The sequence below is a fragment of the Diabrotica virgifera genome, chromosome 1 (genome assembly GCF_917563875.1).
Source record: "Diabrotica virgifera virgifera chromosome 1, PGI_DIABVI_V3a".
NCBI lineage: Eukaryota > Metazoa > Arthropoda > Insecta > Coleoptera > Chrysomelidae > Diabrotica > Diabrotica virgifera.
The window spans coordinates 113,200,115-113,216,881 of record NC_065443.1 but is presented as its reverse complement, the minus strand read 5'-3'; the positions used below and the strand labels follow the sequence as shown (position 1 = coordinate 113,216,881).

Below are 16,767 nucleotides of genomic sequence, written 5' to 3'. Positions count from 1 at the left end.
ATAAGGCTCCATTATAAATCTATTAATATTGTTTTAAGATTTAACCGTATTTAACTAGAACCCACAACAGAAAATTCCAAACTGTGAACCGAAACGCTCCACTGGTCTCTGGGTGCATTGCACAAATCCTCACTGTTTTAGGTAAGCGAAATGTTTTTTCACCGATTTTAAGATTTCTCTTTCTAACTACAGGGGTAGGTTAGTACTGGCTGGTTCAATTTGAATTCTGCACCAGATCATAAGTATCTGCACTTGCCACGTGCATCCAGCGGCGTAGAGCAAATAAATATGATTAATAAATAAGCTTATATTTTAATGATTCTATGAGATTATTTTAATGATATTTTAATATTTATGAGATTTAAAAATACTGTATTTTAATGAACTTTTATTGGGTGTTCACTGCACAAGTGAACCAATGGAGAAACCGCCCCTGCTCATGTTTTCTGTTTTTTGATTCATTCGCATATGTTTGTTAATAAAAAAGTTAGGTGCTTTAACAACTAGCCTTATTTTTCATGAATACAGGGTGTTTTTAAATAAGTATTGTAAACTTTAAGGGGTAATTCTGCATGAAAAAATAATAACAGTTTGCTTTATAAACGTATGTCCCCAAATGCTTCGTTTCCGAGATAGAGGGTGTTGCAATTTTTCTTATAAACTGACGATTTATTTATTGCTCTAAAACCGGTTGAAATAAGCAAATGAAATATGATGGGTTGTAAGGGGTAGTTATTGTGCATTTTTGGACATTCAATTAAGAATTTTATGTCCACCATTGGCGCATATAAGGGCCATATTACCCGTATGCTCGCCAATGGTGAATAACAAATTCCTAATTTCATTACACCAAATGTCATTTGGATATCTTAACCGGTTTTAGAGCAATAAATAAATCGTCAGTTTGTAAGAAAAGCTTCAACACCCCCTATCTCGGAAACGAAGCATTTGTGGATATACGTAACTTTTTTTATTATCCTGCATGAGCGAATGAAACAAAGAAGAGAATGTTAAGAAAACATGAGGCTATAGTTTCGTTTTAATTTCAGTATGTATTTTATAAATGCTAGAATATTTCACAGGGTCACGCGAGCTTTAAGAAAAATCACAGTTTGATTGGTACATTCGGTATACAATGACAATTTACCTGTCTAACAACAATATTACTACAGCGATATTTTTAAAGACTAAGGCTACAACATATTAAAAAAATCACTTAAATCGGACAACAAGTTTAGGAAATTCGAGACATCAAAAATAACCCATTTTTAAGGTGGTGCATCAATTTCTTGGAGAAGTGTATATCTCAAATTATATCTCTTCCAGGCACCGGAGAAGTTTTTCACAGATCGTACTGAAGCTATATGTAACTGTTTTTTATTTTGTACATTCTGTGACTGACCAACGCTTAACACACGTCATTTTATTTGTCAATTTGTTGAACCATTGCAATTGTCGTAGGCTCGCGGCCATTTTATCGCAAAATTGGATCCCTTGGGTATCATGTTCACTGACCGAAATAGTACCGTATCCGAAGGGGCCGGCTCCCCACCCGACGTGATCACGAGGCAACACAAATTAGGTACGACCAATACAACTCTTCCTACGAGAGATATAATGGTCGTTCAGTTTGAAACATTTGTCATTTTTATATCATCTAGTTTATGGTGTCGAGTACGTACTTTGTTGGCGATATAAGGGACCGTTGAAAAAGAATAGGAAAAATCTATTCATCCATGCTAAATCAAAATAATCAAATAAAGTAGTCAAATATCATGTCAAATGTATACAAAGTAATAAAACTCATTAGTTTGATAAAATATCCAAATATATAGTCGGTCAGATATCCAAACGGTGGAGGGGCTCGATCGACAAATCTAGTTAATCTGGAAATGCCAACGCAGTAGTATAAAATTCTAATAATCGTTTAGCGCCGGACTCCACTTGCGATTTTCTAGTCGCGCGATTGTTTTGTCACGAAGATTGAATACATTGTTTCAAATACAAGTCAATCCACGATTATTTGGTCGCAAATGGATTGACTTGAATTTGAAACAATGTGTTCAATATTCGCGACAAAACAATCGCGCGACTAAAAATCGCAAGTGGAGTCCGGCGCTTAGGGCTTAGTCTGAAATAAGCTGGTGTCTGATCGGCCTATGGGAAAGCAGTACGGCAAGGGGTAAGGGCTTGTGGCTCAGTGATACTCCCCCATAGATTCCTACCGAAAGGGCGTTGACGCCTACAAACGGTGTATATATTCAAATATATAACAATTTTATATCAAATATAAGGAAACCTGAGAAGTAGCTTAGGTCCTCTTGCAATGGATTAACTGTATGCAAATAAAATAAATCAGAATATTAAATGATAGATTCTTTAATCCATTCCGATTAAACATGTTTAATAGAGACTGATACTAAAATTGTATATAAAAACATATAGCTTGAAGATAAATGCTGGAAAAACTAAATGCATAACAATAAGAAAGGGTGCACTTTTAAGAGTACGTGCTGTTTCACATTATAAGAATTTTGAACGTGCGAGGGTTTTCTCGTGTGGTAGTTTTGACGCACTTGTCCTTTTCACACAATAAGAATTGAGTCGCACGAAGATCTTTTGCTGTGTTGTTTGGTATATTAGTTTTATTTACACTTTGTGGCTGAGGTCGGTACATGATACGATGTCTGATATGTATCATTACAAATGGGTATTTTTATCCATACTTTTGTCCTAATGTACTGTAATGCGTATTTAATTCATTTGCAATTTCTATTTTGTCAGTTATTATTTCTTATGTTTTTAATTAAAAGTCTTAATTTGTTTTTTTAATCGTTGTTCTACTAAGTTATTTGTAGGATCTTGGATTAGCTCATACAGTGAGGTGGAATAAGTGTTGCCCCCCCCCCCCCGTTAACTTGTTTATTTTAAGAATATAAGCAAAACGCTCGTACAGGTCGATTTTTAAACTAACCATAGTATATTATAGCATCAACGTTTCGAAATTTACGCGATCCCTGTTCAGGTGACAGCCATAACTTTAATTTTTTTAAATGGGAAAGTACATCATGCGAGACGTCAGTTAAAAGCTCTTAAAATACTGCAATCTAAAAACTCTAAAAAAATGCAATCATTTTTTTCGAATCCTGAAAAAATTAATAAATATTTTTGAAAAATTTAAACGCAGAATGAAATATTACAGTATTCTCGATGGTCCAAAGTCCCTGAAAACTCCTATAATGTTGATTTTAATAAGTCACAGTGGTGGAAAAAAGAGAAAATTTAGTGTGATTTTTAATTTCAAATATATCATTCATAAGAAACTTTTTGTTTATTCTAAGGGACTGTCAGCCCTCGGTAATAATCTAATCTTTCATTCTGCGTTTAAATTTTTCAAAAATACTTATTAGTTTTCTCAGAATTCGAAAAAAATAAATGCGTTTAAAAAGAGTTCGACCGAAATTTTGGTCCTGCGATCTCAAAAAGGATTAAAGTATTAAACATTTTTGAAATCAGTATTTTAAAAGCTGTTAAATGAGGTGTCACATGATGTACTTTACCATTTAAAAAAATCAAAGTTATGCCTGTCACCTGAAGAGGGATCGCGTAAAGTTCGAAACGTTGATGCTATGATATACTATGATTAGTTTAAAAATCGATCTGTCCGAGCGTTTTGCTTATACATATTCTTAAAATAAACAAGTTAACAGGGGGGGGGGGGCAACACTTACTCCACCGCACTGTATAATATATGTAATAAACTATTCTAAATGGAAAATAAGCCACAATTTGACTAAAAAAAGTATTTATTAACGTTTTGACATCCGATTTGGGTGTGGAAACGTTAATAAAATCATGTTTTAGTTAAATTGTGGCCTATTTTCCATTTAGAATAGTTTATTACAAAAATGCCACAAGGAAATAGCTTCAGAACAACATTACAATCTATGTTTTTCATGTACAGAATTTAAAAGACCCTCCATCATCCATTTTAAATGTTGTTCCCTCGTTTTAATGCTGATTTTAGATAATTTCACGCAAGACGCGACGGCCGCCCTACTCCAGTCTTCCGAGTCGTTTACCCTATAAAACTAAATACAATTTCGTGGAATAAAAGGTATAGTTCTATTATATGGAGCGAAATCACATTATAGCGTTGTGGTTACTTTGTTGTCGAAGAAAGAGAAATAATAGGAACCGAGTTCATTGTGTCCATCCTATGAACGCAAAAAGATACGATTTATAGATTTTTATATTCACACATATTGATGGAACACCCTATATATTCAACGTTAATTGCAACTATGTAAAATAAAGTTTATAATAATATACTTAGCAGTTTTAATTACTGTTGTTATCAGTAACATATAATTAATTTTGCTGTGCTTACCAAATGTGTTTTTTCTTTATCACCTAATTCGTCAAATTCACTGTTAAGTGCACGGTATACACCATTCCGAGCATTTCTCGTCAAGTTTCTATCTTTATACATTTCTATGATATATAATACCTAATATAGTGTAAATAAAAATAATATACCAAACAACACAGCAAAATATCTTCGTGTGACTCAATTCTTATTGTGTGAAAAGGACAAGTGCGTCAAAACTATCGCACGAGAAAACCCTCGCACGTTCAAAATTCTTATAATGTGAAACAGCCCATATGATTACATGAGCCACCATTGGAATGTTGTCGTGCGTTCTAACCATCGCACGTTTAAATTCTTATAATGTGAAACAGCACTACACCGCAAGTAAATAATGCTCCAATCGAGCAAGTGAAAACGTATTCAAATACTTGGAAATGATGGTGAAAAACCAATGGGATCCTCGACAAGAAATAAAATCAAATAAAAATCTCAGCAACACAAGCTTTTATTAAATTTAAACCGCTACTTTGTAACCGCAATATTTCCTTCGATCTCCGTTAAATGATGCAAGTATGTTCCATATTTTTACACAGCATTGAGACATGGACACATGGACGTTGAAAATATCTTATAAGTTGGAGGCATCTTCCATTAATAAGTTGGAGGCCTTCAAAATGTGGACCTTGCTAAGAATGTTCCGCATATCTTAGACAGATAGGGTGAGAAACAAGGAAGTCTTAAGATACTGAGAGAGAATTGCTCAACTTCATCAAGGTACGAAAAATTGGATACCTGGGCCATATCCTGAGAGGGCCAAAATACGCAATCTCTCAACTAATCATCCAAGGAAAGATTGAGGACAGAAGCGGAGTAGGTCGCAAACAAATGTCGTGGCTACGACTTATAAAGAACTGGACAGGCATAAGTAACACTGGCTAGCTTTTACATGCTGCAAAGGACAGACGTCTGACCTTAAAATAATTCTCCAACGCACTATAGGTGCACGGCAACATAAGAAGGTACTAAAATTATCAATTAACATTGAATTGTAATAAAAGATCATAAAATATGCACAATCTCATATATGACAAAGAAAATTTACATCTACATATGTATATCCAGTCTCTCGCAGTATTGCGTAACAACTTTCTTAACTTGAAACAACTTCGCTTAAATTGGCTGTCAATACATATAAGGAAAAGTACTCACAATAACTTTGAGCTGTAGACATATCAACTGGGCGTTGAGCTTCTGGGCAGTCAAGTCTTGAATACGCGGGGGCTCGATACTTAGCTGAGTGGAAACGTGATTGCAACTCTGGGCAGGACGTGAGATAGACTGGGACTACCTTTGAAACTAACTTGAGATTAACGTTGGAATTTCCTCTGGATTGACATAGGAATGAACTCAGGACCACGATTGGATTATGTCAATATAAAGTAATACGAAAACAAAGACAAAGATATATAGAGCGGCAATTAGACCAGTCATCACTTATGGAGCAGAAGCAATGTGCCTTACAAAAAAAGATGAAGAAAAACTGAGAATAATAGAAAGAAAAATTATTAGAAGAATACATGGCCCAATCAAAACAGATCAAGGAGAAATACGAATTCTGATGAATCACGAAATAAGAAATCTAATGGAAGGAGAAGATATAGTGAGATTCATTAAAGCACAAAGGTTAAAATGGTTTGGCCACATCCAACGAAGAGAAGCAGATGCACTAATTAGGCAGATAACAAATTGGACGCCAGTAATAAACAGACCTAGAGGAAGACCGAAAATAAGATGGGAAGACCAACTTCGAGAGGATATAATATCCAATATGGAAATTACAGGCTGGAGAGAAAAAATACAGAATAGGAAAGAATGGAAACAGATTACAGAAAAAGCAAAAAAACACGAAAATCTATAAAGGATAATGAAGAGGAATTATGCGGACCAATCCACCGCATGAAATGGATTAAAAGAGCTCATGAACCTGAGCGACCTATACTCTATACTAGAGTGACCGGTCTATATATATATATATATATATATATATATATATATATATATATATATATATATATATATATATATATATATCAAGTAATACGAAAGGTATCAAAAACATCTTAACCTTTGACAGGGGTCTAGGGTAAACCCACAAATACAGTATCACTTACAACTTGTGATACATTTGATATCATTTATTTGGTATTTTATCAAGACTTTAAGATTTCTGTTAATTTTCACTTACACAACGATGAAGATTCGTTCTTTTCTTTGCCAACTGATTTCTTATATCGCTGTAAATATCAATTATTAAGTACGTAATAATCATGGTTGAACATGTTTCTATAGAATCATAGGTATAATCTAAATGCATATTTTTATTCGGTGTCATTATTTTGAAATTGAACTTGACAGCTTCTCAAATTTGACATCTGTCAACGTAATTTTTGACATCTGTCAAGTTTCAAGGTATCGGATGTCAGAAAATAGTAAAAGGGAGAAGTAACTTTTGAAAGAATAGTAAATATAAAAAATATGTTGTGAACTGAGTGATGTATCAATTTCTATAAAAATGTGTTCAATTTTGTTGCTGACGTATTCAATTTTTGACAGATCTTTTGTGTAAATGGTAGGCGCCTACTAACCTATTGGTGTCATGTCAGTAGACTAACATGGTGTTTTGCTTCACTAACCTGGGCTCTTATAGAAGGTTGTGGTTTAAAATAGTTGTTTTGTAGAAATATTTGAATTAATATAGATTCATGTATATAGATTCGAGGAGTATTGAAGATATCGAAGTATAGTAATAGAGTTACATTTTGTAATTTTAGAATTAAAAAATTCTTGGGTGGGCCAAAGAAAAGAGTCCACCTCGATATTTGGCAGTATTTATTATATTTTAAGGAAATGACGATATAGGTTGATTTTTTATCTAAGGGGGACACATTTTTACGGTATATTCATCTGTCATTTGTCAACCCCCTCCCTTCTACTTCTCCTCCCCTTATTTTTATATAGGGAATATGGGTCGTGTGCTAGCTCATTTGAAAGTTTATTCAATTCTCTATTGTCCAAGAAAATTTTTTTTAAATTAAATAATTGACACACAACGAAGAATGTAAATACGTAATTTATTTAATTCAAAATGCATTCTACTGCTGTCACAGAACAGAAAAAAATGTTTTTTGATAAATTAACATTGCTTTTCGCTTAATTTCAATGTTCAAGCTGCTACCCATCTGCCTCTTGGTATGTTGAATATTGAATTTAAGCAACAAACAATGTTTATTTATCAAAGAATAATTTTTTTCTTTTCTCTGTCAGCAGTAGAATGTATTTTGAGTTAAATAAATTACAAACATTCTTTTTTTGTGTCAATTAATTTAATTCAAAATATTTTTTCTTAGACACCCTGTATAAGTAATTATGTCAAGATTAATATTACTGAATAGAGAATTAAATTGCCTTTCAAATGAGCTAGTACACGACCCCTATTCCCTATTTAAAAATAAGGGATGGGAGAAGTGGAAGGGAGGGGGTTGACAAATGACAGATGTATGTATCATAAAAATGTGTCCTCTTTAGATCAAAAATCGACCTGTCTCGTCATTTTCTTAAAATCTAATAAATACTGCCAAATATCGAGGTGGACTCTTTTCTTTGGCCCACTCTGTATATCTACAATGTCAGGTTATAGATGTTTTTAAATCAACATATGTCTAGGCTGTCTTAATTCTCATAAAGTGTTGTTACGTTATGTCTCTAAAGCATAAAAGCTGGTGTCTAGGTTTAATAATATAAAGATGCAGGTGCACTGCTTAAGAATAGTTCAGCGTAGATATACTTGTTGGTTTATTAAAGAAACTTAAAGTAATACCAAGAAGTGTATGTCTTTGTACAAAATTCCTCATACACATACCTTCTCCCCTCACATTTGCGCTGTGAAACTAGATAGAGGTGTTGGCTAATTTTTTTAGATTCGAGGACATCACATAGCTAAGTTGGATCCCCTTGGTATTAACAGCGCAGATCTGGACGATCAGACGCCACAAGAGTTGGTGTACAAAAACTACAACTTTGGTAAGATTAACACCTATTAATACGTTGCATTAATGCACTAATGAAAATTTTTTAAGTAATTTTTTGTTGCACGTAACTTTCGTGTGCCATCAGTAGTGTTAGTCCGTAGACTTTGTAAAATATGCTTTTATTTCTTTTCATCACGACTTGGCTGTCAGCTGCACCCTTATAGCTATGGATAACTTTAAACTGCTTACTTTTACATACATACTTGTATACATGTATTTATAAAAGATTTGCTGGTTATTATAACAAAGAATATAATAGAATATAATACATTGATAACGAATGCCCCTCATCTTACATTATGCTCCCTTATATGGAGGCATTCATTCTTCAACAATGTGACGGGCCATATCCTTGTGTACCACAGTCACACTCAGGAGTTTTAAGGGCTTTTGTCCATCTCTGTAAGCTGTCAGTCTCTCTCCCATTGTCTTCTTTAGGCGTTGGTGAGGCAGAAATGTTCGTGTCGTAAGGAGGTAGCCTTTAAAATGGAGGGTATCTGGAACGCAGTCTATTAATTTCGATATCAAGCTTGCCATGGTAGATGGGTAGTTGATAGTCAGCCTGGATTTTTCTATATTCTCTGAGAAGAGAATGACTTCTTCGTAGTTTCGACAGTGGGATGTAACTCAGAAAGGGAAGCCAATAGTTCGGAGTTGGTCTAATTGTACCTGATATCATTGTCTGATTTAATTGGGTGTCAACGATATTCGTGTGTTTGCTATTAAGCCATACCGGAGAAACATATTCAGACAACGAGTATACAAGTCCGGAAGCGGATGATCTGTCATCATGTTTTCTAATAGGTGAGACACTTGAGCTATTGGACGTTCAAGATATGTAGTTACTTTCCAAAATACTATTACCTCTATATTATTATATTACCTCTTGTATTACTATATTCAGTACTATCACCTGTAGTAATTTCTGTGAGGAGCTTGGTTTACCCTTGTTGCCTATTTCTTATTTGATATCGTAATCCTCTCAGTCCTTGCATTGTATCAATTCCATATTGAGTTTGTTCTTCAAAGTACTCTTTTCGCTGGTAGCATTATACCACAGATCATTATAGTGTTGCATCCATGGTTGTTCATAATGACTTCTAAGTGGGTCGTATCTTGTTTTACTTTATTTGCGTTTATGCTAGTGTAAAAACACAAAACAATTTTAAAAATCACTATCAATTACCTACAGCTAGGAATAATAAAACCGTGATTTTTGTCTTATGCCATGATCTCAAACACAAATACCTATAAATATATGCAGTGGAAATCTAAGATCCAAAAGAATTGAATGAAATTTCTAAAAGATGTTCTAATTCTGCATGATATAAAAACATTTCAATGTGCATGTTTTTTATTTTTAATTTGTAATCTCTTAAATAAACTATTCAAAACCCTAGTAACTTCCCATCAGTTCATTAAATCTGTTTACTTACTAAAAATTCTAAAATAAATCCTTATTCCTAACATTGTTACTTGTAAATTGTTAACCTAATTTTAATCTTTTTGGTACGCAATTTTACAATATAAATATTCGACGGACTAGGGAACAATTATTAATAATGCAATAAAAGTAAATGGTATACCCACGTATAATAATGATATGGCTCTAGCAGCAGAATATCTTGAAAGGAACTACAATAAATGGTTGATACAATGGTAAAAAATGACAGAAACACCCCAACTACAAATCATTACTATTCAGGAGAGGAGAAACGCCTTACCACAAGGCCTTCCATGCTATAAACATGCGAAACTAATTTGAGGATCTGTTCTTGAAATGTCATAAGCCTGTTCGCATATGAAAAACTTAGCATTGCAAGAAAATAATGAAAATAGATATTCTAAAAATCAGTGAAATGGGATGACCAGGATCAGCAATTTGTTTGAAGAACGACAGCGTATTATATTACTCTGGCAACACTGTATAGGACATACCTTACTGGAATAGGGTAGGTATACATAATAGTAACTGCAGAATTAAATAATTACGTGACCAACATTGTACCAATTCATGATGATGCTTATCCAGATAAAGATCAAACATTTAAAAGACGCATATTACAAAGAACATTAAACTGAGCAGGATCAGAAATCCAAATTATCATGCACCTTAGAGAAAAGGGAATAGAAACATGATCAGTGAACTTATTTTAGAGGATTTTAGTATATTTTGTTTGTTTTGTATACCGCGAATTTAGAGGATTTTAGTATATTTTCTGTTTCTCACGAAAGAACTATTTTTTTTTGTTTTGTAATATCTACAATCATTGAAACACGCATTTATCTTCTCCAGAAATACTTTTAAAATGGTTACTTTTTCTAATTTCCATAAAATGTTGCCCTCGTGTTTATTTTCTTTGAATTTTATGATTTTCTCACGATTTGACAACAATACTAATTGAAATCGATGACGTATGATGATGAAATCTGGTCATTGTTTCGTCTTAGCTATATAGGGTTTGTTATTATTTAGAAATTTCAAATAAAACAACTGGAAAAACCAAAGGAAAAAGTATCTAATACCTGACAGCCATGTTCTTTTTGTTTTAAAGACGCGTTATAATTGTTTTATTTCTTTTCTAATTTATTTTTGTTGTTTATTCTGTTTTGTGTTCTTTTTGCTTATTGTTTTAACCCTAATCAGGCAATCAGTCGAGAACGTACAGCGAAGAGTTGAGAAGACAGGTCCAGCAACTTATGCAAAGTAAGCTATACTGTTTTTGTTTCTTTTTCTTTATGATGTAACATTCTTTCTTTTTGTCACATCCTAACAATGACCAAGGATAAGGAATTCTGACGGTTTTATAGGAAAAGCAAAAAGTGGAATGTTATGCCTATGGGTGGCAGGTTTATAAGTAACACACATTTTATGAATGAAACTTTTATTTTGGACAATAATTGTACTTTATACAAATGATTACCTATGATCTAAAAAAAGGCCGACTTAACAGAAAAAAACCATGTTTTTCTTCGATAAATCCTCATTTTCTGCATAGTTTAATAACCAAGCTTACAGTAGACTGTGATGGTATATTGATAAATGTCAAATTGTTAATAATCAAAAATTGTCTGATTTGTTGTGAAAATTAGTAGATTTATTATTTAAAGTTTCAATTAAGTCCGTAATTTTTTTTATTGTTTGGTGGAAATGGAACGCGCTACAAGGAATTTGACCCGCGATGGTATTGGTAACATTTTTTGCTAATGCACGATAATGCAAGAGCTCATGTTGCACGAACTGTAACCGAATATCAGGTACATTTTCGGACTATTGACTTGGCCACCGCATAGTCCAGATCTTAACCCAATCGAACATTTGTAGGACATAATTGGCTGAAGACTACGACAGCGTTTACCACCTCCTAGAACCTTACAAGAGGTAGAAACAATAGCTCTCGAGATTTGGAATGACATTGTTTAAGACCAAATAGCAAACCTCATTTGTAATATGAAAGTACATATCTCTTTTATTATCGAACATAGGCGGGTAAATCAAAAAACAAAATGTTAAGAAAGCCTATGGCTGCAATTGAGTTTTAATTTCAACATTTAATCAATGTTAGAATATTCCACAGGGTGTTCCGAACTTTTAGAAAAAAACACAGTATTGTTGGTACACCCGGTATACAATGACAACTTACCTGTCTAGCAACAATATTATTACAGGGATATTGTTAAAGAATAAGGCTATAACAAGTTAAAAAGATCACTCAAATCGGACAAGAGCTTTAGGAAATTTGAAACATCAAAAATGTTCCACTTTTAAGGTGTCGCGTTAATTTTGCTGCTTAGTGTATATAAAGAATAAACTAACACATGGTGAAAGAAAAAAGAAAGATAAGAGTTTTTAATTATTGAAACATACCTATGTACTAGTAAAAATATTTATGAAATATTAGTACGAGATTTAGAAAACATCTTTTGTCCATGAGAAGAGCCAAAAAATATAAACTCATCTCAGCTGTAGGTACATTTCTTTTTGAGTACATTCGTTTTCTTATTGCTAAAAAAATGAAGAAACACAGAATAAAGGCAAAATTGGCAAGAGAATGAAGGCAATAAGGAAGAAAATAATCAAGATCTTCCAAAAAGACTACAAGGTAGTTTTATATCTACTAGTATGTCAATGAAAAAAATCAACAATACCCATTAAAAAATACACTCCGGTAAAATATACAATAATTATTATAAAAAGATTTTTTGGTTTAATAGAAACTAGTACAGTTGAAATCTATTAATACAGTATCATGTTTATCGTCTTACTGACTGGGTTTGTTTTTAGGATTACCTTGTTTTTGTTGACAATAACTTGTTTCAAATAAATTACCAGCAATTTTGAGGAGACAATAAGTTAATTGCTTAAATTACAGCCATTCATAAATTGTACTTAAATCTTTTTGTACATAAAAATTAGAAAAACGATAACATCGTTAAAATAACATACCAACGCTAAAATGAAATCTGAAAACAGAGTAATTCTGTTGCTGGGCAATGACGACTCGAGATCAAGAGTTACTACAAATCTTTGAAAGAAAATTATTGAGGACCGTATATGGTGGAGTTAACGGTTACGGTATGTGGAGAAGGCGATATAAATATTTCGAACTCTGTAGACTTTTTGGTGATGCAGAACACCTTCGAAATAAACTGGCTAAGATGGGTGGGCCACGTTATGCGGCTGGATAAAAGTGATCCTATTAAAATAATTATGCTAAATAGGCCGGGCGAAAGAAGATGGGACTACCTAACCTTAGATATCTGGACAATGTGCAGGGAGATTTAAGAGAAATTGGAGTAAGGGATAGAGAAGACAGACACTCACGGGAAAGGATGAAAGAATGTTTTGAGGCACGCGAAGGCTCAGGAAAAGCTGTAGTAGCGCCAACTGATGATGATGAATTATGTCTAAAGATAACATGGAGCAAGACAGGGCTGCATCTTTTCGTCAGTCCTATTTGTCTTTTATGCTGAAAATCTTACGCGGAAGAATCTATGAATGCGACTATACAGGATGTTTGGTAAAGAATGGGCCATAGCTTAACCTTAGATTGCTGGGGTTAAAATAGGTCGATTTAAGCTAACTTACCTTAGTACGAAAGTTGATAATAACCGAAATACGTGGTGTCAAAGTTAAACTTTTATTTTATTTATTCTTGAAGATTTCCTGACAGGCATGGGATAACAACATGAAATATGGTAAATAAGAGGGATTGTTTTGGGACGAGAAATCTAAATTCGCCACTAAAAATAATGTATTACCCAGAGGGCTCCACATACACCTTTCAGCGCTCATTTAATAGGTTCAATTTTTTTATTACCCACTCTACATACTTTTTGTATCAAAACTTTTATTATCTTAATATTTTTACTTAAAAAAGGTCAGAACATTCATGTCACTAAACTCAACCGTTTTCGAGATAAACGCATTTTAAATCTGCGAGGCAACATAATTTTTTGCATAATATCATTGTAGTTACGCCCGAAATAGTTATTTATGATATAAGTGTTAAAAGTACAATTTTAAGTGAAAGTTTGCAGAATGAGTGAAGCGAATTCTGCAATTCACTTGAGTGCCTAAAAAAATGTACTTTTTAACAGGTATATCATACAGTATTTTTTCTACAAACGTCTTATATATCAACAATTATAATTTATTCATTCTCAATTACAGGACAATATCTAACTTTTACTTGAACTTGACTGACATTCCATTTTTATATTTTTCTTGACATTACATCAAAACTGCTTATACTGTCAATACGTAAATCATAACAACTATAGAATAACATCTTACTTTTATTGTTGTATATTCTAACAAATTTTAATAGTTTTTTTTCTACAAACGTGTTAAAAATGCAATAATACAGTTTAAATTAAATTTTAAAAAACTTTTTAAACCACCTTTTTCAAATTGCGCAAGTTGTACTATTAATATTAATGTTAATAAATGAAATATAAATATTTTGACGTTTCACAATTTGACAATTCACTTTTAACTGCAGTGCCTTAAAAATTTTAAAGTACTAGTGCTTTAAAGTAGCATTTTTAACGCTCCTATGGAGTGCCAAAAATTGCATTTTTAACACGGTTGTAGAAAAAATAACTTAAACCAGCGTTTCCCAACCGGTGGGTCGCGACCCACTAGTGGGTCGCGGGCAGATTTCAGGTGGGTCGCGGCGTGGCTCTTACAGTGTCTGAATAACGTACATATGCGTATTATTATGGGTGTGGGATGGGTCGCGAATACGAAAAAACAACAGAAGGTGGGTCGCCAGACATAAAAGCTTGGGAACCACTGACTTAAACCATAAAAATTTTCAAAAATGTATCGCAAAATTGGAATTTGCGATGCAATGACAAATATGAGAACTGGCACAATTATTGTGATTTCAAGTTGATTTTCAAGTTTAACTTTGACACCCTGTATTTCGGTTATTATCAACTTTACTAAGGTAAGTTAGCTTAAATCGACCTATTCTAACCTCAGAAATCTAAGGTTAAGCTATGGTCCATTCTTTACCAAACACCCTGTATATAGCGAGTATCAATTTACAAGTATTTTGACATTGATGTAAGCGACCGTTGGAACCTCAGACAAGAGATCAAGAATGACATAAGACTCTTCATTACCGTTAAGGAAAGTTTTTTCCACATTATTATCTGGAACTGATACTTGAACATAACGTGATGTAATGTCAAATAACCCATGTATTTGAGATGTGGACATTCAGACGCTTGCTGAATTTAATCGACCGGAAGGTTTCAGATTCATCGTGAATTTTCGTTCGGGTTTCACTGAATTCGCTACACCATTTTATGAACATGTCAAACGTACAGGGTGTTTCATTAATAATTGTCCATATTGTAACTGGAGAAACCTTAGCACAGAATATTAAGATTTAACCTAAAACACTTAAATAAAATATTCCTCCTTACTGAGATACAGAGTGTTTAATTACAAATATCCTAAAATGATTTTAGCCCATTTTTTTATTTTTCCCCCTTGCCCCCATCCAAAATCTACGCCACTGTCGTAATAATGCATGTTTTTTTTTATTCTTCGTTACTTTTTACGTAAATATTTTCTTGTATCAATGCGATAGAGTGAGTAGTTTTTAAATTATTTGCATTTAAAGGTAATGGATTCAATAAGATTATGCATGTTTTAATTTAAACGCATTTAAACGCAAATAACTTGAAAACTACTCACTCTATCGCATTGAGGCAAAAGGATAATATTTACGTATAAAGTAACGAAGAATCAAAAAAACATACTGAAATTATTATTACGACAGTGGCGTAGATTTTGGGTAGGAAAAAGGGAGAAAAATGAAGTATATATCCCTACCGCACGCCTCTGGTAACAGCGGAAAACTCTCTTTTAACACCAGTTAAAGTATTCTAATATGTGTAAACTTTTTGTCAAGTTTGAACAAAAAATATAGGAAGGTGTTAAAACAATGGGTTAAAATCATTTTAGGATATTTGTAATTAAACACTCTGTATCTCGCTAAGGAGAATATTTTATTCAAGTGTTTTAGGTTAAACCTTCATATTTTGTGCTAAGGTTTCTCTAGTTACTATATGGACAATTATTAATGAAACACCCTGTATATGCAGTTTTACCCATAAACTTAGATTACCTGACGATAAATGTCAATAGATGAAATCCATTTTGCATTTAAAAAACGTATCACAGCATGAATTTCACATTGTTGGTAAAAGTGACCTGAACCTCCAACTTCGGAGGCTGCTAGCCCGACACTGAGCAATGCAGCGAGGTGAAAGTGAAAGTGGTGGGGTAAGAGTGAGGGAGAATTGATGTGTAAGGCAGTGTTGCCAGATTTCTCCCAGTACGTCGCACTCTTTCTCAACAGTGTTGTTGAGATAATACTATCGCAACATGACAATAGGACGTTCATATAGGACGTCCTAGACAAAGAGAGAGAGACTGTAGTTACTATAGATGCTGGTTCTAAATTAAGTGTGAGATTATCTACCTGTACCTGCAATCAAAGGTGAGAGGGTTTCTAGAACTATGGTGCAAAAGAGTTTGTACGAAGGATACTAAATAATTTATTGTACAGAAACACAAAACTGAAAAATAACAAACTAAGAAATGGAGGGAAAACAAAATAATACATATAAACAAATGAATCAAAACAAATGAGCATTCAGAGAGAAAAACAAAACTACTATATACTACTATATTACTTACTAGTATGAGTCTTTTGAAATGTCTGTGTGTGCGCACTATACTGTCTATGAACACATCCGCTGGTACCAAATTCCTGGCTGTGGAAG

General features: G+C 33.3%; 1 protein-coding gene across 6 annotated transcripts in view; it reads left to right on the top strand.

Moving 5' to 3' along the window:
• The window catches only part of LOC114347695 (2-oxoglutarate dehydrogenase complex component E1), a 114,265-nt gene that overhangs the window by 51,161 nt on the left and 46,337 nt on the right, over positions 1 to 16,767 (top strand). For 2 of the 6 annotated variants that reach the window (XM_028298397.2, XM_050659188.1), the window contains exons 4-5: positions 8,350 to 8,452; positions 11,108 to 11,167. In XM_028298397.2, the coding sequence (XP_028154198.1) occupies positions 8,350 to 8,452; positions 11,108 to 11,167 (163 nt within the window). Of the gene's footprint in view, positions 1 to 1,461; positions 1,583 to 8,349; positions 8,453 to 11,107; positions 11,168 to 16,767 lie in introns of all 6 variants that reach the window. The other 4 variants (XM_028298409.2, XM_028298389.2, XM_028298403.2 and 1 more) reach the window with 2 other exon arrangements.